At 41.9% G+C, this 23,074-nt stretch overlaps 1 protein-coding gene across 1 annotated transcript in view; it reads left to right on the plus strand.

Moving 5' to 3' along the window:
• Positions 1 to 23,074, plus strand: part of LOC137625014 (glutamyl-tRNA(Gln) amidotransferase subunit A, mitochondrial-like) — a 64,742-nt gene that overhangs the window by 10,768 nt on the left and 30,900 nt on the right. Inside the window, exons 3-4 of the mRNA XM_068355954.1 lie at positions 12,140 to 12,253; positions 14,860 to 15,061. Of these exons, the coding sequence (XP_068212055.1) occupies positions 12,140 to 12,253; positions 14,860 to 15,061 (316 nt within the window). The remainder of the gene's footprint in view (positions 1 to 12,139; positions 12,254 to 14,859; positions 15,062 to 23,074) is intronic.

The following is a 23,074-nucleotide window of genomic DNA, read 5'->3' on the forward strand; positions in this document are numbered from 1 at the left end:
TGGGGAGGTGTCAGATGTTGATTGAGAAGTTGTGCTTTTGAGTCCCATGAGGGCTCTACGGTGCTTTCTGAAAAAGAACCTGACACCTCAGGCCTGATTGTCAAAAACTTTTCGTTAGCACTCGCAGGTCCAAGAAAGAGGTGTCAAGGAAGTCGGTCTCTTCCTGGCTTCATGAGACGATTTGCAGAGTGTACAACTCCACTGGCAAGAAAAATTAAGGCACCAGTTAGGACCAGAGCTCATGAGGTAAGGGTTATAGGCCACACTCTTGTCTTCAGAAGAAACCTGTTAGTGGGGCAAGTTTTGAAGGCTGATATCTGAAAAAGGCAGACCACCTTTACAACCTTTACTTGCAAGAGTATACCCACAAGTCCCTTGACACCTTTGTGTTTGAACCTGTGGTGGCTGCTCAAGTAGTAGTGTAACCAGCCCAGTTCCCACATGGGACAAGGATACATCTTGTCTATGGAACTATTTAGATATGTCTGGCATGAACGGTAGTATGACTGACCTTTCACTTTCATTTTTCTTTCCCTCTTTTCAAGGATGAAGCGGTCGAACGTCATATGCAGGTTGGACCAGATGCTGGTAATTTTTACTTCAGAGCTCCATTCTTTAACCCTTTTACCCCCAATGGACGTACTGGTACGTTTCACAAAACTCATCCTTTTACCCCCATGGACATACCGGTACGTCCTTGCAAAAAACTGCTATTTACATTTTTTTGCATGTTTTTAATAACTTTATGAGAAACTTCAGGCATTTACCAAAATAATGAGACCAACCTGACCTCTCTATGACAAAAATTAAGGCTGTTAGAGCAATTTAAAAAAAAATATATTGCAAAATGTGCTTGAAATAAAAAAACGCCTGGGGGTTAAGGGTTGGAAAGTTCCAAATAGCATTGGGGGTAAAAGGGTTAAGTATAAAAAAGTATTTCTCCCCTCCCCTTAAATGAGCAGGGGGGTTGGATCTTATACAACCCATTAATCATCATATTTGGTATCTGTTTCCAGCTGACATCCCTTTCGGGGGAGGGGGATCTCCAGTTTTGATCAGGAACATGCATGCATGTACAACCTGGTTCCTATCAGTCTTTCATCAGTAAGAAAGACAGGTAGGGGGTTGCTGGGGGGTCATTTCTTTGCTTCTCCACAGATCAAGCAGTGATCACTTCCAAGGAAGAAAATGAACCTTTCAGTTTGGGTTCTAGGGGACTTCCAACTCACCAAGTATGGAGTCTCCCTAAACAAAGGACGGGGATTTGTATGTGGTGTAGGAACAAATCAATCTTTAAAGTAATTTGTATTTTTTCTAGCCATACAAAGCCAAATCCTTTAATCCAACTACCCTCCTCAACCGCACCTCTCAGTCCCAGGCCGAAAGGTCAAAAGGGAAGGTTCTCCAGCTGGAAAAAGGGCAGGACTCCTCACCCCACACCCTCAACAGCTGGATAACCGCTTGTTATCTGACTTTAATAACTAATTCCAGTTTGTGCTGAAATATTTTGAAGGACTCTGGTTTGTTTTGCTAGGAAAAATACAAATTACTTTATAAATTGTGATTTTTAAATATTTAACTTAGCCGGTGAATATATAATAGCTGCTGCTCCAGCGGCTCGACAGAAAAACACACAAAAACTCGCGAGCGATCGCTATGAAGGTTGCGGGTGTGCCCACCAGCGCCAACTATCGACCAGATACCGTATATGCATGTAAACAAGCCTCAATTCTTCTCTGTCGGCCTTAACGACAATACGTATCAATACTCGCTGTATAACCTGGAGTTTTCTCAACATATTTGGTGAAGTACTTCATTTTGGTTTGAGCTTTCGCAGTGCAGGTGTTTTTCCTCAACTTAAACTCTTGAACTCTTTGTTGGACAGATTTAATTGTTGATGACTTGGATTGTTTTTTGGACTTTTCTTTGACTAATTCAAAATGGCTGACGCTTCTCAAGCCCCTAGATTTCGTAAGTGTAATGCTAGGGATTGCAATAGGCGTCTTCCAAAGGCCTCTCTCGACCCACATACTGTGTGTTCTAATTGTCGGGGTAAAACCTGTCAATTAGGAGATCGGTGTGAGGAATGCGTGGGCCTTTCGGAATTCGATTGGCTCGAATACGACAAGTATTCTCGTAAGCTAGAGAGAGATAGGGTAAGGAGGAGTTCCTCTAGATCAGTAGATTTTTCCTCTCCCCATGCCCCTGAACCTAATCCTTCCCCTGTAGTGGTTGTGCCTGAACCCCCTACTGGCACTCAGGAACCATCAATGCGAGACATGTTACGTGCCATTCATGCCTTGGGTGAAAGAGTTGAGTCGTTAGCTACCGATCGTAATCAACTCATGGCTGACGTTAAAGAGCTAAAGTGTCAGAGTGCCACAGCGGAAAATCGTGGGAAAGTGATTAGTGCGCAAAGTGTTTTCAGTGTTGCGACCGAGGGTTCGTCTGTTCGTGCCTGTCGTTCGCCTAGTCCGAGACCTCTTGCAAGCTCCCAAGCCCAGGGGAGAAGTAATGTCGTACGACTTATGGGTTCGAGAGGCCTTGATCAGCGAACAGACGTTCCCTCTATGGTAACAGGCGTGTCTCATCAAGATCGCCCCTACCATAAGACGAGAGAGACCATTTTCTCCTCGTCATCCGAAGGCTTTTCGCATAAGAAACCGTGGAGCAAGGTTTCTAGGCCCCTTAAGCGAAAGTCGGTCCCTTCAGGACAGGTCCAGCGTCCTGGTTGTAGCCATTGGGACAGCTCTGACCCTTTGCAGTCATCGGAAGACTGCTCGCCGCCTAAGCAGCAACGTTACACAGGCTCAGAGAGTCTTGGTGTAGGCAAGGTTGTGCAGTCTCAGACGTTAACCCCGTCTTTTACCGCACCCATTCCCGTTGATCCTAAATGGGTTGTGCTGCAAGACATGCAGATCAAGCTCGCCTCCCTTATGGAAGACTATTCTGCTAAAAAGGTTCACGATGATCCTCGCTGCTTAACTCATCGAGATCCTGGCCTTCAGCCGCCAAAACGAGCCTTTGCTCGTCCTGTTGACGTTGGCGTTGCTAAGTCACGTCAGTCACGCTTTGTAGAGCCTCACTCGATGCAGTCACGTGTTGACTTTCAGCCGCTTCCTAATGCTCTTGTTGACGTTCAGGACGTTCGCCAACCAGCGGAGTTGACTTGTTTTGACGCTGAGCGTCAACCACCGCAGTCTAGAGTTGTTTTGACTGCTCAGTCTAGGCAGTCAAAACAGTCTCGAGTTGACGTCGAGCGTCCTCCCGCTCCTGTTGTTGTTGACAGTCAGGCTGTTAAGCAGTTACATGACGTAGCGTCCTGGACTGCTACTAATGCACCAGTGCGTGTGGACTCTGCGTGTCAAGCATTGCCAACCCCTTTGCTTGTTACTCAGCAGTTGTCGGATGAGGATCCTTCAGATGAGGACGTTGCTGACCCTCATCATGATGATCATCCTTCGGATGTAGACGAACCTAGAACGGTTCCTCCTTCAATGGACTTTAAGAAAGTCATGTTAATTTTCAAGGAGCTTTTTCCCGATCACTTTGTCACTGTTGCTCCTCGTTCGCCACCGTCTGAGTTTGCTCTAGGCTTACCTGCTAACATGCCAGCCTTTACTAAGCTAGTGCTCTCTCGCTCTTCCAAGAGAGCTTTACGACTTTTAGGCGACTGGTTGGATACCAGGAGGAGTTTGAGGAAGACGGCCTTTGCCTTCCCTCCGTCAAAGCTCTCGTCTAGATCGAGCGTCTGGTATGCCACGGGAGAAGTTCTCGGCTTGGGAGTCCCTGCCTCTGCCCAGGGTGACTTCTCAAGCCTCGTAGACTCTCCCCGCCGCCTAGCCATGAGACGCTCGAAGATTAGTTGGTCCTCCTCGGACCTTGACCATCTGCTGAAAGGCGTATACAGGGCCTTTGAAGTTTTCAACTTCCTTGACTGGTCATTGGGAGCTTTAAGTAGGAAAATCTCATCGGCTGATAGAGATGTTTCCTTACTGATAATGTCATGTATGGATAAAGCCATCCGCGATGGTTCCAATGAGCTCGCCTCCTCTTTTACGTCGGGAGTCTTAAAGAAGCGAGAGTCCCTTTGCTCTTTTCTTTCGGCAGGAGTTACTCCCTGTCAGAGATCAGAACTGCTCTTTGCTCCCTTATCAAAGTTTTTGTTTCCGCAACAATTGGTTAAGGACATAGCTTCTTCACTTGTGCAGAAGGACACCCATGACTTGATGGCGTCCTCTGCTCGCAAAGGGACTCCTTCTACATCCTTTGCTGTTAGACCCAGGATCGACACTCCGGCATCCAGATTTATCCCGCCCTTTCGTGGCAGAGCTCCCAGCAGGGGAAGTACTCGTGCCGAGGGAAAGAGAGGAAAGAAGAGAGGAGCCAAGTCCTCACGTGGCAGAGTCTGACTGCCCACAGCCTCAGACAGCAGTAGGAGCCAGATTGAAGAGCTTCTGGCAGGCCTGGGAGAAGAGGGGCGCAGACCAACAGTCTGTTCGGTTGCTCAGAGAGGGGTACAAAATTCCGTTTGTATGCAAACCTCCTCTAGCGACAACCCCCATCGACCTCTCTCCCAGGTACCGAGAGGAGTCAAAGAGACAAGCCCTAAACCTAGAAGTGTCTCTGTTGCTAGAGAAGGGAGCGGTGGTGAAAGTCTTGGACCTTCAATCACCGGGGTTTTACAACCGTCTCTTCCTAGTCCCAAAGAAGACAGGAGGTTGGAGACCGGTGCTAGACGTCAGTGCGCTCAACGTCTTTGTTACAAAAACAAAGTTCACTATGGAGACCACGAAGTCAGTCTTAGCAGCGGTCAGAAAGGGAGACTGGATGGTCTCTCTCGACTTACGAGATGCGTACTTCCACATCCCTATACACCCAGATTCCCAACCTTTTCTGAGGTTTGTTTTCAAGAATGTGGTATACCAGTTTCGGGCCCTGTGCTTTGGCCTAAGTCCTGCTCCTCTCGTGTTTACGAGGCTTATGAGGAATGTAGCAAAATTCCTCCATTTATCGGGAATCCGAGCCTCCCTGTACTTGGACGACTGGCTTCTCAGAGCTTCGTCCAGTCATCGCTGTCTGCAGGATCTTCATTGGACATTGGATCTGACCAAGGAATTGGGACTTTTGGTCAACCTAGAAAAGTCCCAGCTGATTCCATCCCAAACTATACTGTATTTAGGGATGGAGATTCGCAGTCCAGTTTTTCGGGCTTTTCCGTCTGCCACCCGAATAGATCAAGCCCTGCTCAAAGTCCAACTAATGTTGAAGAGAGAACGGTGCTCAGTCAGGAATTGGATGAGTCTAGTAGGAACTCTATCATCCCTGGAGCAGTTTGTCTCGCTAGGAAGACTACACCTTCGACCTCTCCAGTTCCATCTAGCCTTTCACTGGAACAAGGACAAGACGTTAGAGACGGTCTCAATCCCGGTCTCCGAACCAGTAAAGGCATGCCTGAAATGGTGGAACGACAATATCAGTCTGAGAGAGGGACTTTCCCTAGCAGTTCAGAACCCAAACCACGTATTATTCTCAGACGCCTCGGATTTGGGTTGGGGTGCGACCCTGGACGGTCGGGAATGCTCAGGTCTGTGGACCTCAAGTCAGAGGAGCATGCACATCAACGGCAAGGAGCTTTTGGCAGTCCACTTGGCCTTGATGAATTTCGAAAGTCTCCTTCGAAACAAAGTGGTAGAGATCAACTCCGACAATACCACAGCCTTGGCGTACATCTCCAAGCAAGGAGGCACCCACTCCCTCACGCTGTACGAGATCGCAAGGGACCTGCTCATTTGGTCAAGAGATCGAGGCATCTCCCTGTTAACGAGGTTTATCCAGGGCGACTTGAACGTCTTAGCAGACTGTCTCAGTCGGAGGGGTCAGGTAATTCCTACGGAATGGACCCTCCACAAGGACGTGTGCAAGAGTCTTTGGGCGACTTGGGGTCAACCCACCATAGACCTCTTTGCCACCTCGATGACCAAGAGACTTCCAATCTATTGCTCTCCAGTCCCAGACCCAGCAGCAATACACATAGACGCATTTCTCCTAGATTGGTCTCATCTGGACTTATATGCATTCCCACCATTCAAGATTGTCAACAAGGTACTGCAGAAGTTCGCCTCTCACCAAGGGACAAGGTTGACGTTGTTTGCTCCCCTCTGGCCCGCGAGAGAGTGGTTCACCGAGGTACTTCGATGGCTGGTAGACTTTCCAAGAAGTCTTCCTCTAAGGGTAGATCTATTACGTCAGCCCCACGTAAAGAATGTCCATCAAAGCCTCCCCGCTCTTCGTCTGACTGCCTTCAGACTATCGAAAGACTCTCAAGAGCTCGAGGCTTTTCAAAGGAGGCAGCCAGTGCGATTGCAAGAGCGAGGAGAGCTTCTACCATTAGAGTATACCAATCGAAGTGGGAAGTCTTTCGAGACTGGTGCAAGTCAGCATCTGTGTCCTCGTCCAGTACCTCTGTAGCCCAAATCGCAGATTTTCTTTTACATCTTAGAAAGGTTCGCTCCCTCTCAGCTCCCACGATTAAGGGCTACAGGAGCATGTTGGCTTCGGTCTTTCGGCATAGAGGCTTAGATCTTTCCAACAATAAAGATCTCCAAGATCTCCTTAAGTCTTTCGAGACCTCTAAGGAACGTCGTTTGGCAACTCCTGGATGGAACTTAGACGTGGTTCTAAGGTTCCTCATGTCAGACAGGTTTGAGCCATTACATTCAGCCTCCCTGAAGGATCTCACCCTCAAGACACTTTTCCTAGTGTGCTTGGCTTCGGCTAAAAGGGTCAGTGAACTTCATGCCTTCAGTAAGAACATCGGCTTTTCTACAGAAAAAGCCACTTGTTCACTTCAACTTGGTTTCCTGGCCAAAAATGAACTGCCTTCTCGTCCTTGGCCTAAATCTTTTGATATTCCTTGCTTATCAGAGATCGTAGGCAACGAACTGGAAAGAGTATTATGTCCTGTTAGAGCTCTTAAGTTCTATTTAGCTCGTACTAAGTCATTACGAGGTAAATCTGAGGCATTATGGTGCTCAGTTAAGAAACCATCATTGCCTATGTCAAAGAATGCTTTGTCATATTTTATCAGATTTTTAATACGAGAAGCTCATTCTCACTTGAATGAGAAAGACCGATGTTTGCTTAAGGTTAAGACGCACGAAGTTAGAGCTATAGCAACCTCCGTGGCCTTCAAGCAAAATAGATCTCTGCAAAGTATTATGGACGCGACTTTTTGGAGAAGCAAGTCAGTATTCTCGTCATTTTACTTAAAAGATGTCCAGACTCTTTACGAGGACTGCTACACACTGGGTCCATTCGTTGCAGCGAGTGCAGTAGTGGGTGAGGGTTCTACCACTACACTTCCCTAATTCCAATATCCTTTTTAATCTGTCTCTTGAAATGTTTTTAACCCTGGATAGGTACGGTGGGTCGTTCGCGACCCCGAGCGTCAAAAAAAAACAGGTTTTTCTCACGTGACTCACCCCCGTGACTGAATTTGTGGGTGATCGACCTGCAGGAGGTGTCTCCCCTACACGCTCTAGTAGTGTCCAGATGTGCATTGCTGTAGCTGTACTCCTTCCCCGATTTCTGAGACGCGTCGGGGTCGAGCGCGACCGAGTTTACCCTTCTAAGGTAGTTTGCATAATTATCAAAGTTATTACGTATTATGAAATTGTCGTAGAATGGTGCAACTTGTATAGGTTATCAGTTGTGGAAAGTCTTGGTGGATTGTTTGGCTACCATGTGCATGATTTTTTTTTTAGTTAAAATGTCGTTCATCACCACGAGGACCATTTTACCGCGAGTGCCCCTTTTTCATTTTTTTTCATTTTTTTGCCAAGTAATTTTTCCGTAAGATATTGCCAAATAGTGTCGTAAAACTTTTGCTTGTTTAGTGTTGGAAAGTGTGTCTAGATGATCTGGCTACCCATGCATGACTTTGTTTTTGTCAGATACGACATAGTTATTGGTATATTGGGTATTTAACTGCGGTTACCAATTTCTGTTTTTTTCAATATTTGTAAAAATTACTACGTAGTAAGGAATTGCCGTATATTATTCATTTTTTTTTCATGTTTATGTGTTAGAAAGTGTGCCTTGATGGTTGGGCTAACACGTGCATGTCTTTTTTTTTATCTGAGATGCCGTATATTAGAATGTCGGGCATTTTACCGCGAGTACCCCTTTTTCATTTTTTTTCATTTTTTTGCCAAGTCATTTTTCCGTAAGATATTGCGAAATAGTGTCGTAAAACTTTTGCTTTTTTAGTGTTGGAAAGTGTGTCTAGATGATCTGGCTACCCATGCGTGATTTTGTTTTTGTCAGATACGACGTAGTTATTGGTATACTGTATTGGGTATTTAACTGCGGTTGCCAATTTCTGTTTTTTTTCAATATTTGTAAAAATTTACTACGTAGTAAGGAATTGCCGTATATTATTGATTTTTTTTTTCATGTTTATGTGTTAGAAAGTGTGCCTTGATGGTTGGGCTAACACGTGCATGTCTTTTTTTTTATCTGAGATGCCGTATATTAGAATGTTGGGCATTTTTCCGCGAGTGCCCCTTTTTATTTGTTTTGCATTTTTTTGCTTAGTCATGTTACCGTAAGGAATTGGCAAGTAGTGTCGCAAAACTTATATTTTTATAGTGTTGGAAAGTGTTTCTAGATGATCTGGCTACCCATGCCTATTTTTTTTTTAGCCAGATATGGCGTATATATAAGTATGTGTTCGATTTTCCTGTGATTGCCATTTTTTCGTTTTTTCCCATTTCTTTCAAAATTACTACGTACTAAGGAACTATCACAGAGTAATGATTCATTTATATGTTTATTTGTCGGAAAATGTGCCTTGATGGTTTGCCTAGCACGTGGCTGAAATTTTTTTTTCTGAAATGCCGTATATTAGAATGGCCATTTTTCCACGAGTGCCCCTTTTTACTGTATTTGTTTTGCATTTTTTTGCTTAGTCATGTTACCGTAAGGAATTGGCAAGTAGTGTCGCAAAACTTATAATTTTATAGTGTTGGAAAGTGTTTCTAGATGATCTGGCTACCCATGCCTATCTTTTTTTTTTTTAGCTAGATATGGCGTATATATAGGTATGTGTTCGATTTTCCTGTGATTGCCATTTTTTCGTTTTTTCCCATTTCTTTCAAAATTACTACGTACTAAGGAACTATCAGAGAGTAATGATTCATTTAGATGTTTATTTGTCGGAAAATGTGCCTTGATGGTTTGCCTAGCACGTGGCTGAATTTTTTTTTTCTGAAATGCCGTATATTAGAATGTTAGCCATTTTTCCGCGAGTGCCCCTTTTTATTTGTTTTGCATTTTTTCGCTTAGTCATGTTACCGTAAGGAATTGGCAAGTAGTGTCGCAAAACTTATATTTTTATAGTGTTGGAAAGTGTTTCTAGATGATCTGGCTACCCATGCCTATCTTTTTTTTAGCCAGATATGGCGTATATATAGGTATGTGTTCGATTTTCCGGTGATTGCCATTTTTTCGTTTTTTCCCAATTCTTTCAAAATTACTACGTACTAAGGAACTATCACAGAGTAATGATTCCTCTAGATGTTTATTTGTCGGAAAATTTTGTTTACTTTTTTTTTGATTGAATATCATCAAATTTTTTTAGCTAAAATATTATATTGTTTTACATTTTTTTTTTTTTTCGATTTTATTTCCCTTCAAAAAATTTTTTTTGGGTCAGAATTTTAATTTTATAGTCGTAAAATAATCGACAATTATCCAGCAACCCACCATACAATTTTTATGCATATCCAATAATAATTAGATTAGTAAATAACACCTTGAAATTGACATACCCTTCCTACATTTCAAGTGGCAGATTAGGGAGTCTGAGTCAGTGTGGTTGGCGGCCATTTTGTGGACATATCCGAAGCGTAAGCTGCCCTATCTATATATATTCTTGTTCCCTATAGAATTTGTGATATTTTGGTATATTTTTACCTGCATAAATATCATATTATATATTAAATATATGTATTTTTTTACGAAATTTCTAAGTACTCAAAAAACTACCTTTAGATATGGCCCCTGATATAAATGTAATTTACAAAATAATGAAGATTTTTTTACATATTTCTATTTTAGGATAACATATGTTTATTCCCTAAAAAAATTAGCCACTTCCTATTTCATTTGGGTACCCAAAAAAATTCATGAAATTTGGACAAATTTTTTTGGCCAAAAAAAGTTACCCTTTTTTTCTCATTTCAGATCTTCACCTCCATGGGTCTGACTTCATCCAAAATACATCAAGATGTGTCCTAAACATTCAAGAATCAATTCCTAAAAGGATTTGTGTATATATGTATAAACTTTTTTTTTTATGAATTTTTATGTCAGGTCTTTTTTTTTTCTACTTAATTTTTTAAAATATTTATAATAAATAGTTTTTTTGCAGATGAGTAGTATTTATCTTTACAGTTGTTTTAAGCATTCATTGAAGTTTTTTTGGCAAAAGAAAAAAGGAGGTTACTGCAAAAACTGATTTTTCAAGAATTTTTTTTGGCGTCGGGGTCGTTCGCGTCCGAGTATACCCTTAAAGGGGTGTCCGAGGAGCGTACCTATCCAGGGTTAAAAGCAGTCGAGGCTGGCAAGCCTTGCCTCTCCCTGGAGGAGTGTAAACCCTTGTCGCTGGCCCTACCTATGGACCACAAGGACTGGAAGGACGTCCATCTTACCTTCTCAGTCGGGAAGTTGGAGGCTGATATTGCCGGACGTCAGTTCGGTGAGAACCTCCCTAAGCTGTCTGACTTTCTTTTGCGGAGAGAGCTCGAGACAAAAGAAAGACTGGCTGCGTCAATATCTCTTCAGACCACTCTTGAGACGATGGCAAGTGACCCCAAGGTCCATGAAATGTTCATGGTAGTGGCCAAGACTCATCTGGCCACAGTGACGAAGGATCTTTACAGCTTCGTCAGGGCGAGGAGAGCTTGTAGGGAGTTCGTGTTCACCTCGGCTACGGTGAGGCACGAGCCAAGGAAACTAATCTCCTCCAACATTTGGGGCAAAGACCTTTTCCGTAGCGAATCGGTCAAAGAAGGTGTTGATAAGGCCGCCACGGAGAATAGAAACCTTCTCCAGAAGTGGGGCCTGTCTATCAAGAGAAAGTCTTCCCCGGATGAGGGTCCCCAACCAAAGAGGAAGACTAAGAGGACTAGGCTACCGTCTCGGCCAGCCAAGCCATTTATCTTTACAGTTGTTTTAAGCATTCATTGAATTTTTTTTTGGCAAAAGAAAAAAGGAGGTTACTGCAAAAACTGATTTTTCAAGAATTTTTTTTGGCGTCGGGGTCGTTCGCGTCCGAGTACTGTATACCCTTAAAGGGGTGTCCGAGGAGCGTACCTATCCAGGGTTAATATTGTTTTTTGGGTTGTACGGAAGGCTAAGAAGCCTTTCGCATCCTGGTTGATTTGGCGGGTGGTCAAAGTCATTTCTTGAGAGCGCCCAGATTAGGGGTTTGATGAGGTCCTGTTTGTATGGGTTGCAACCCTTGATACTTCAGCTCCTGGGAGTCTTTCAGCATCCTAAGAGGATCGCTGGGCTTCGTGAGGAAGACAGACTTACAAGGCAGAGTAATCGTCTAAGTCAACTTCCTTACCAGGTACCTATATATTTGGGTTTTGTTATATTATAACTGTCAAAAACTCTAAGCATATACGCTGTAAACTTAATTAACTCTGGTCTCTACCCACCACCTTGGGTGTGAATCAGCTATTATATATTCACCGGCTAAGTTAAATATTTAAAAATGATATTTTAATTATAAAATAAATTTTTGAATATACTTACCCGGTGAATATATAAATTAAAGGCCCTCCCTTCCTCCCCAATAGAGACGCAGCGGGACGAGAAGAATTGAGGCTTGTTTACATGCATATACGGTATCTGGCCGATAGTTGGCGCTGGTGGGCACACCCGCAACCTTCATAGCGATCGCTCGCGAGTTTTTGTGTGTTTTTCTGTCGAGCCGCTGGAGCAGCAGCTATTATATATTCACCGGGTAAGTATATTCAAAAATTTATTTTATAATTAAAATATCATATTCTAGTCTAAAGGAAAGCATTATTATTTGGCTTAATACTTAATGGTCTCTCTTCTCTAGGAATGATATTACAAGTGAAATACCTACTACAAGCCTTGCTGAAGATGACTGGTACATAGCAGGTGGTAGCTCAGGTGGGAGTGCTGTAGCTGTAGCAACTGGCTCAGCATTTTTGTAAGTGTTTTACACTCTATGATTTAGTTTTGTATTGGATTGTTTTAACATTATGAAAATATGGATATTTGAGAAAAAGCAGGTGGTACAGAAATTGTAACCCTCCAGAATCTATAAGGTTTATGAATTCCTTTACTTTTATTTATGCTTTATAGTAGTGAGCTGTCAGTGTAAGTGCTGAATTACTGCAGATTTCAAGTGAGGCTGTAATTGTATGATATTTGAGAGGTAATAGAGACTATACTTGGTAGATTAGAGAGAAGTAAAGACAATTTTTAGAATTATAACAGGGAGATACCTTACTGAAGGCATTCTGTCACAGCCATTGGTAACATTCAATAAACCACTGTAGATGACAAATGTAGTATGATGAGTTTTCAGATCTGGTTTTACAGCTCCCACGGTCTGCATTTATACATGGTTTTTCTGGCCTCAAGATCTGTCTTTCCTCACTTCTTGCTTCATTTAGTAAGTGTTGGTCAAAACTTTAATCCTTCGTGAGCTGAAGTTAACATTTGTGACTCTTAAGAGGCAAGGATTACTAACTTGCTAGCTCTCAATTTTTCACCACAATATACGAGTGGAACTAATCCATAGAGGGTATCTAGCTATATCTATGATAAAGATGATTTCTATAAACAGTATTTCCTGACCACACAAATGGAAGCTGCCTTTCTATCAGCTGATGTGCAATATTTTGTCATTGATGAAAGAACCTCACTCCCTTATCACCACTTTCCATTTTGCCAGACTTCTTTATTTTCTTTTTTTGTGAGAGGTGAGAACTTCTCTATATTTGTTTTATGTTAGTGCACACATAATTAACCTCCATGGAAATATTGACTAGAATAAAGGACCAAACCACATTAAATGTTGAACTCAAGGATGTCATATGGAAGTTTAATAGATCAGTTCCTCATGCTGCTATAAGTCCCTAAAGTAGGCTTTGTTTGTATACGTCATACAAACTCTCATACTTTAATTAGGGAGATTATATCAGTGCAGGCTATTTCAATAAATCTGAGATAACCTCTCACACTAAGTCTCGTTAGTAAACTTGACAGCGATAATAATTTTCCTATAGGCATTTGCACCATCTTAATGTAGAGTATAGTACCAGTGAACTTCATAGGGAGTTGACTGAAGATGGTTCTTTAAGTAGTATTGATATATCCCTGTGCACCAATTAGACAGCATAGAGGCATCTAGTGTTCTTGCTTCTTTCTGTAGAGAGCACTGATCAGTAACATCTTTTTACCCAGAGGACTGAATTCAATACAAATCACCCTATTATCTCTTCATTATTATTATTAAAAGGGAGAGATTATCCAGTCAAATACTGTATATATCTCAATTAGAGTAACTTCGGGTCTCGCCTTCCTCTCGAATCTTATCAGATAATTTCCAAAATAAGCTGAGCTTTTGCATCTCCATTACTTTTGTCAGTTTGCTGTGAATATGGATAGCATAAATTACTTTTGTAAAACTCAAGATGTAGGGGTAAGGCATGAAAAGATTTACAGGACTGTATATGTTGGCTGTACGTGCAATCTTGCCTTTCTCTTAATGCATAATTTATTCATTCTTACACAAAAAATAGGGTATAAAACTTGTGTTGGCATACAAATAATGATGATGGTAATATATTATTATTATTATTATTATTATTATTATTATTATTATTATTATTGTTGTTGTTATTTGCTAAGCTTCAACCCTAGTTGGAAAAGCAGGATGCCATAAGCGCAGTGGCCCCAACAGGGAAAATAGCCCAGTGAGGAAAGGAAACGTGTAAAAATAAAATATTTTAAGAACAGAAGCAACATTAAAATAAATATTTTCTATATAAACTTTAACAAAACAAGAGGAAGAGAAACCAGATAGAATGGTGTGCCCGAGTGTACCCTCAAGCAAGAGAACTCTAACCCAAGACAGTGAAAGACCATGGTACAGAGGCTATGGCACTACCCAAGACTAGAGAACAGTGGTTTGATTTTGGAGTGTCCTTCCCCTAGAAGAGCTGCTTACCATAGCTAAAGAGTCTCCTCTACCCTTACCAAGAGGAAAGTAGCCACTGAACAATTACAGTGCAGTAGTTAACCCCTTGGGTGAAGAAGAATTGTTAGGTAATCTCAGTGTTGTCAGGTGTATGAGGACAGAGGAAAATATGTAAAGAATAGGCCAGACTATTCGGTGTTTGTGTAGGCAAAGGGAAAGTGAACCGTAACCAGAGAGAAGGAGCCAATTTAGTACTGTCTGGCCAGTCAAAGACCCCATAACTCTCTAGCGGTAGTATCTCATTATGAAGGTTTGATGAGCACATATAGGGCATTCTGCTATTATGGTTAAGCACTATAGAATAAATTAAATCAGTAATTCTGGAGGGTGTTACAATGTAAAGTTTTAGGAGAGGTAAGGTTTGTGTTATATAACTGATGTAAATACTGTATAAAACTAGTCGCATAAATGTTAATACATATTGATCGAATATCAAACATGGTATGAAGATTTTTTTACTACTATATACATATAATTGGAATTTCTCCTTATAAATCAGTGTTTAAAATAGATGAGTGAAATATGCTATAATGCATTTTAATTTTTAGAGCCCTAGGATCTGACACTGGAGGATCAGTTCGTAATCCAGCAGCCTATTGTGGAGTTGTGGGTTTAAAGCCATCCTATGGTGTTGTTCCACGGCACGGCCTTATTAGCTTGGTCAACTCTATGGATGTACCTGGACTCTTTGCAAGAACAGTTGATGATGTTTCTACTATGTTGGCTGTTGTAGCTGGACTTGATAGCCAGGTATATGCTATTAATTTTTTACTAAGGTACAAATGTTTTGAGTCAAGGTGTGATCCTTAGGTTGTTGTATTTTTGGTATTACTGTATGTATTGGTCACCTTTCCATGTGAAATATGTTAAAAAAAAAAGACACATCAAGAGACCAAGGTATTGCCTTTTAGTGCTGAAACACTGGCTGGGAACTGTCAACCATTATTACAGTTTACAATAGTTGAAGCATTGTAGGAAGTCTTAGATAAGGCTTTAGATTATATGGACTGTTTCAAGGAGATTCCTTCAGTAGGATAGTTGTACGGCAGAATAGTTTTGGGTTTTTTAGGAATGGTGTAATATCCAGTGGTGGGGCTTGATATTCCTCTGCTTCCATGTAATTAACAAAAGCTATGAAGGTGGACATAATCAAGAATATCTAATAAAAGCTAAAGGCTTTTATTTATAATTTAAAAACTAAAATGGAGAGATGGAGTGTTATTTAATTATAAACCAAGATGCCAGTCATATTCAACTGTTAAACACTACTCAAAATACATAAAGAAGGATAATTAATCATTCATCACATTCAGGATACTGCCTGAAGTAAACATGCGAAGGTGATGTAAAGATAGGGGTGAGAGAATTTTTTCTAAATCACTTATTATATTTAAATACTGTAGGCATTTTTAAAGGTCTCTTATGAGCAGCAGAGGCAAGGGATACAGCAAGATCCATAAGACAGATCATATACTGCACTTATGATCAGTGACCAAGCCTCCTCTCCAACTAAGCTAGGACCAAGAAGGACCAAGCAATGGCTGCTAATAACTTATCAGGAAGACCTATAGGTTCCACCTAAACCCCCCAACCCTTAGCTCACAAGGTGAGGAGGTGAACACTAGGGAAAACCTTTATCGAGTTGCAACCGGGTCTCAAACTTTCGACCTACAAATACTAAGTCAGAGATGTTATCCACCAGGCTGCCAAACCAACTTTCTGTTTTCTCTAATATTTTGTTTACAGTTCATGGTTCTCCTGAATTAGGGATGCCACCTTGTTGAGGGTTATCTTGGATCAAGCCCTGCCTTACTGATTTTAAAGAGCTTTCCTGATTGCCTTCATCATATCCTGAATGGTTTTATAGGAAAGGCTTTGGCAATTTGTTATAGATCTGGATGTGTATTGATTTCCTTTCTCATAATGAATCTGCATTATTAATTTTTATATGTTACTGTAAAAACTAATTTGTATTTTACATAACCCAAGAAATAAAGTGGACAGGAAGAAGCTGAGACACTTTCCAATACTAAAGTAGAATCTTGTGACCATTTGCACTAATAGATCCAATAAGGTCTAGGCTTCCCCAAGGTATGAATGATATGTAATGGACATTGTAGGCAATGATAGGATATTCCATTTCCAGCATATGGCAATGCACATTGACTCACCACAGAAGTACAGTACTGTATAGCACCAGAATATAAACCAAGTTATTTTCCCCCTTATTCATGTGAAAATAGTTTATCCAGCAAATTATGCACATAGGAGTGAATTACACAGATCAAGATCAAGAGGTCTGAATTATCAACCCCCAACTTTTTAAAGTCTACCACTTCTGAAGATTTCAAAGGGGAAACCTCTTTAATGCCTTCCTTGTGATGTACCAGAAACGTCATTTACAAATATAAACCCAATGGAAGCTAAAATCATTTGTTTATCCTACTAAAAAGTACAACATATGGTTATATTACACCTAATGGATATTTTACTAAAATTAGCTCCTCCCCTGGATTTTAGCCCCTCCTTTCTTCAATCAGTTAACCAAGACTTTGGAATTCTAGCCAGTATTCCTGATTGTGTAAGGTCTATTTTAGTATTTTTATGCTACCATGTATAATTACACCACTCTCTTTAGTGAATAGCAACATTACTTACACAAGGAATTACTCACCTCCTGACACCCCCCATCTTAGAGACGAATCTATGTAAACTTCTCACTCCATTACCAACATAAACACTTAGGACTCTAGTCTTCATTTATGATTATGTAAGGACTATATTGTATTTCCATGTTGACATATGTTACAAAATCACACAGATAGCCTTCTCTAAATTGAGATATAGCTGTGTCACCCCCATGATCTCCCCCACCACCACTCACTCACAACGCCATGCAAGTTATTGAGAGTTGCTGTTTCAGTTGAATTTCATCACAAAGTGATATCTATAATCCCACCAAATTATCTCCATACTATAAATGATTACCTAAAAGTGTCTCAATCCATATAAAACTTTCCTTATTTTGTTTACAGGCTGTATCGGCATCGGTGTGCTGATGCTGCAGTAAGTAGCTGCTCCTTTTACCCTTTATTTTACCCTCAATTCTGAACTAAAATCTTTGCTATCATGTCCCTAAATCTGTTTCACTCTTCAATACTCTACTCTCCTTTATTTACCCTACAACTCGTCTTTTTACTGTTCTTTCCTTGTAACTATAAAGGTTATACACTATACTGTACTGTAAAGCCAAAACAAAACTATAAGGGGAACGTTCGGTATTTTTCCTTCTCCCTCTCTCTATACAGTATATATATATATATATATATATATATATATATATATATATATATATATATATATATATATATGTATGTATGTATGTATGTATGTATGTATGTATGTATGTATGTATATATATATATATATATATATATATATATATATATATATATATATATATATATATATATACCTTGGCAGTTTTTTGCTCATATGTTTATAAATCAGGCCAAAACTAAAGATAGAAATAGCTGTTTCTTGTCATAAGTAGATAATAAATTGTTCATCGTATACCTTATAATTATACATTAAAATAGACTTCTTGTGATAAAGTAAAAAAAAAAATATTTTTTTTTTACACTTATCTATAATTCAAGGTCCGATACTGATTTCTTTTTACAGCTATCTATTACTGATTATTGTGCAATCAAATTCACTTCACTGTAAACATAAAGCACATTTACACATAGAATCACACATCTTTACTATTACTTAGACCAAAATATTATAATAAAAACATTTCATAAAATATTTTCAAATAATCACTTCACAATGAATAGAAAGATTGTTTTAAAGGGAAAGTACATGAAAAGTGCTTTCATTTACATTTCATATTCTTTTTTTATTATTTTGAGGAAAATACAAAAGAAAAAATTAAATTTTGAAAAATTTACTCTGTAATCATCAGTTAAACAGATAAACATGGAAATATAAAATTCTTTAAAAGTAATTTGTATTTTTGCTTGGCATAGAAACCTGACCACTTTAGTAAGGGATATTTCAGCTCGAGCTCGAATCAGTTGTTAATAAAGTTGGATAACACGCCGTTATCCAACAGCCGTGAAGATGGTCTTTCTCTTCCAAGCACCTGTACTTGGCTCACTTATAGGTTTCTCTTGGAAGCAAAGATGGGACCAATACCCTTGACCTTGTGAGCCCTGGTCCTGGCTGGTGCCTCAACTCTCTTATCAGCCGAGGCATAAGCTCTAGAAATTGTCTCACAAAGCTAGAAAGTGACCGGGTTCCCTGACACCTCTTTATTGGATCTGCCAGTGCTAACAAAAAATCTCCAACATTCCGGCCTGAGGTGTCGAGTCCTTTTCAGATAGCACCACAGAGCCCTTAGGAACACAAGAGCATCTCCCCCTTGATCATCTCCCCATTCCTTTCAAAGGATGAGGATGGAGAAGAACTCAAACCTGGGGTCCTGTGCCAACATGTGCTGGCTCTTGGTCACAAAGTCTGGCATAGAACTGAAGGAGACCCAATTCCACCCCTCAGTGTGGATGACTACATGAGCAAGACCATCTGTCTTTAGAGTCATAACCCTGTCTGACAACCTCTTCAAAGTTTCAAATGGGGTACTGTATGTGTAAGAGCCTTGAGGCTCAAAGTTACGTCCCACTCCACAGGGGCTTGAAATCTCGGGGTGGGCTAGACTGTTCTAAGCTCCTTACAAGCATAGACAACTCCCAGGATGAAGAGAGGTCTAAACCCTTGTACGAAAGGCCATATTCAAAGCCGAGCCTTTGACAGCCGCGACTAATAAGCACTGCTCTTGAAGAAGGAAGACAAGAAAATCTGCAATTTGTGCTAGAGTTCCTCTGACCGGAGAAATACCCCTTATACAACACCAATTTTAGAAGATGGCCTACTTAGCCTGGTAGACAGCTACAGAGGACTTTTGGAGATACCCAGTCCTCATGAAAAGCCTTTTGCTCAGGGGAGATGATGGATAGTTTACACCCATGTGGCATGGCAGCCCCTCTGCCCAACAGAGAAGTGCGGGTCACAGGGGTAGTTCTCTTGGGACATTGACCAAAAGAACAACTAGATTGGGGTATCATTTGAAATGAGGTCAACTAGTAGCCCTAGGGTAATCCTGAGTCTTGGCATAACCAACTCTCTGATCACCAGACAGATCCAGCTGAACAGTTCAGGTGATCCCATGGGTGTTGGGAGGCATCATCCAATGGGTCCAGAATGTGAGAGTGGAACCTGGGGAGTTTCCTGTTCAGCCACATGATAAACCTTTCTGCTACCAGAGGATATAGAGAATACTCTACTCCTACAACCTGACCCTGGCAATGGAATGTGTCTGCTAGTACACTCCTTTTGCCTGGAATGTACCTTGCTGACAACTCCACACTCTGAAATTACACCCAGATGTGTATCCACTTTGTCAGTTTGCAAAGAGGGCACAAGACCATGCCCCTTGCTTGTTGACATAGGCTACTAAGGTGGTGGTGGTGTTCCTCATCACCACTACTGAGTACCTCCTCAAATGTTCTTGGAATGCTTTTAACACTAGGAAGGCTGCTTGCATCTCAAGGACGTTGATGTGCAAATGTTCTTCCTTTTCGGTCCACTCCCCTGAGACGACCAGGTCATCTAGATGTGTTTCCCATCCCTGTTTCGATACATCCAAGAACAGAAGCATGCTGGAGTACTCTCTAGCAGGATTCCCTTGGTGACGTTCTTCTTGTCGAACTACAAGGTCAGATCGCCCCAAACCTTTTTTCCCTCTGGAACTGGAAGGACACTATTAAAGAGTTCTCTAGAGGTGGAGGCACCGGTAAGGGACAAGCTTCTCCAACGAGGAAGGGTGACAAAGAAGGCATTGCCTGCACTGAGATGGAACTTCTGTCTTCAACAGAAATGGTCATGCAACCTCCCTGAGCCTGCTCGCAAGATCGTCTCTATGAGACACACTCGCTGCACGCCCAGTTACTTCAACCTTTGCTTGCGGATAAGTTCGATTTCTCGCAGTTTACCACAAGCCCCAGATCATGGCAAAATGCCAGAATACAATTTTGATCCTGAAGCAACTGCCTCTCCGAAGAAGCCAAGATTAACAAATTGTCGAGACAGCAGCAGACCTATCCCTCATGAGAGGCCCCAATGGGGTACCAAGGTGAACATCTGGCGAGCCGTATCTACAGTCTGAAACACAGTTTGAATTGGTACATTGTACCGTGGAGAGAGAAACGAAGGTACTGTACTTTCTAGAGGACTGATGAACAGGCACTTGAGAGTATGCCTCCTTTAAGTATTTTGAAGGCATGAGGTCTCCCTCCCCAACTAAAGACATTATAGACTGTACTAATTCCATCTTGAACTTCATTTGACAAACAAACCTGCTCAGAGCAGATAGATCAGTTACTGGTCCTCAATCCCCAGTCGCCTTCTTTACCAAGAAGAGTCGACCTTAGAAGCCCTGAGACTCGTTCTGAACGACTTAAAACATGTTCTTCTCCAGCATCTCTTTCTACTCACAAGGCCAGAGTTTCCATGGATGTTGGTAGTTCAACGGGAACTTGATCAGAGCTAGAGATAGAGGGGGCTGGTGGTTCTGGAAGGGTAGCAAGTAACTGCCAAAAGGACACTCACCACCCAAAACTTGGCCCAGTGTCTCTGCCAAGATGCCCAATGGCGAGACAAGGAACCCCTTACTCGGTAGTGGGAGAAGGGGAACACTGACATTAACATTTCCCTCTCCCTCCTTTTTTCCAACCAGAACTACCATTCCTAAAAGGAGCGGGTTGGGTGCTCGAAAAGGCTGGTCGTGCACAGGCATTCTTCAGGCAGAGGGTGCAGGAGATGCAGGTCAGGGTCTTGGAGCAGGTGAAGGACCCATACTATGATCCTGACCCTACAGTCTGCTGCACCAGAAAGTTTTGCTGCTCTTCAAAGGGCTGGGGTCCTTGAAAGAGACAGTGAGGTAAATCAAAGAGTCCTGTGAAGTAGTCTTCCATGTTTCCACCACCACCTGCAAACGGCTCTCTGGGAGGAGAACTAGGCACCCCGCACTGACAAGTTCCTCAAATTCAACACCACCTCTGGGGTAACTTGTTCTGAGAAACAAGATACCATTATATCCCAAGGAGCCCAAAGGTTTGCTGCCTGATGGGCGAGGAAGGTGAATGCCTTCCCACCCAACAGCTCAAGACTTGTACTTCTCCAAAGCCTTCATGGTCAACAACCTCGTCGAATTTGCTAAGTATGTGACTGGTGCTGACCACTGATTGAGCCAGGAAGCATCGTAGGGAGAGGCCAAAGCTAAACCCTCCATGGCCACTAACTCAGAGGCCGAGGAGGACGTGCTTCTCGCCTTGAGTCTCTCCAACGAGAACACACACTGACAAGTCAACTTGCAGAAGTGCAGATATAGCATTCTCCAACTTGTAGAGCCTCTGCTGCCTAGAGAATGGGGGTGGTAGGATCTTGCTTGACCTGCTGAAATGAAGTGAATTCTCAGACCCACAGATTTAATCAGCCACACGGTCCAGGGCTAAGTACACTACAGTACTCTGTAGATCCGACCTGGGCAACTCCAACAAAGGCTTCAATCTTTGAGACTCACCAAAGTGACGATCAATGACCAAATTCCTCTCCAAAGGCGGTACTGTACTATGGTACCCTCCCCCAGGTCATTGCACTCATGAATGAGTTTAAGGACTTTCACGAAGGAACCCTCTGACTTAGGCTAGTGTGCCTCAGAGGGCTCCAGACCTCAGTCTGGGGTCCTCAATACATCCTGTTCCCGAGCACCTCATCCCCCCACCATGGCCGAGGGTGAGGCAGCATGCTCTGGACACACAGCTTCCCCCTCGCATTTGACCGTTTCATCCAAAAGAGAGCCAAGAATGGAATGTAATTAGGGGCCTGGCGAAGGCTTGGGTAGGCCATTAGCAACGGGAGTACTCCTGGCACAGGACCCAGCAGAAGCGGTAGGAGTACTAGGTACTTCCCATACTCTGGTTGAGTGAGGGGGCAACTACGGCCCCGTGCTTCAAGGCATGGGGAATAAAGCCTTCCTCTCCACAATTTTGGGCTACCAAAGCGTACATGTGCTTGAGTACAACCTCGAATGGTACCGTCCTCTCTGTGAACCTGAGAGACAACTTACTGGTAGAGGAAGAAGCAGACATCCAGTGTCCTGGGAGGAAGGGTGATGGAGGTTGCCAAAACTCTTCCATCAACCTTAGAACAAAAAGTGTACAAAGTCATGCACTTCTGTCCCAGCCAATTACTGCGGTAAGCGGGACTGCCACTCGGGTGTCGTCTACCACCTCGAAAGAGAGGTGGTGTCACAGGTAGCCCTATCCTTGTCGGAGTGGGACTATTGGGCGCAGTCGTTCGTGGGCGCGACCATTTGGGTGCCACCTGACAGTTGGGCAGGGCCATTTGGGCGCCAGTAATACATTAGGAAAAATTTGTTTATAGATTTATTCAAAACTTTAAAAGTAGAAATAATTTGTTGATAAATTCATAATCATATATTCATAATCATTCAAAACTTTAAAACTTTTATTGAAAAGTAAAAATAATTTGTCGATAAATTCATAATACAGTAATTCAAAACTTAAATTTTTATTTAAAAGTAAAAATTGGTGCTGTTTTGGTATGCAATCTCAGTCGTGCTTTTGCTTTGGTATGTGATCTCTCCTGATAGTAGCGATCTCACTTCACTTCACGGCA

This window comes from Palaemon carinicauda, chromosome 2 (assembly GCF_036898095.1).
Source record: "Palaemon carinicauda isolate YSFRI2023 chromosome 2, ASM3689809v2, whole genome shotgun sequence".
Taxonomy (NCBI): Eukaryota; Metazoa; Arthropoda; class Malacostraca; order Decapoda; family Palaemonidae; genus Palaemon; species Palaemon carinicauda.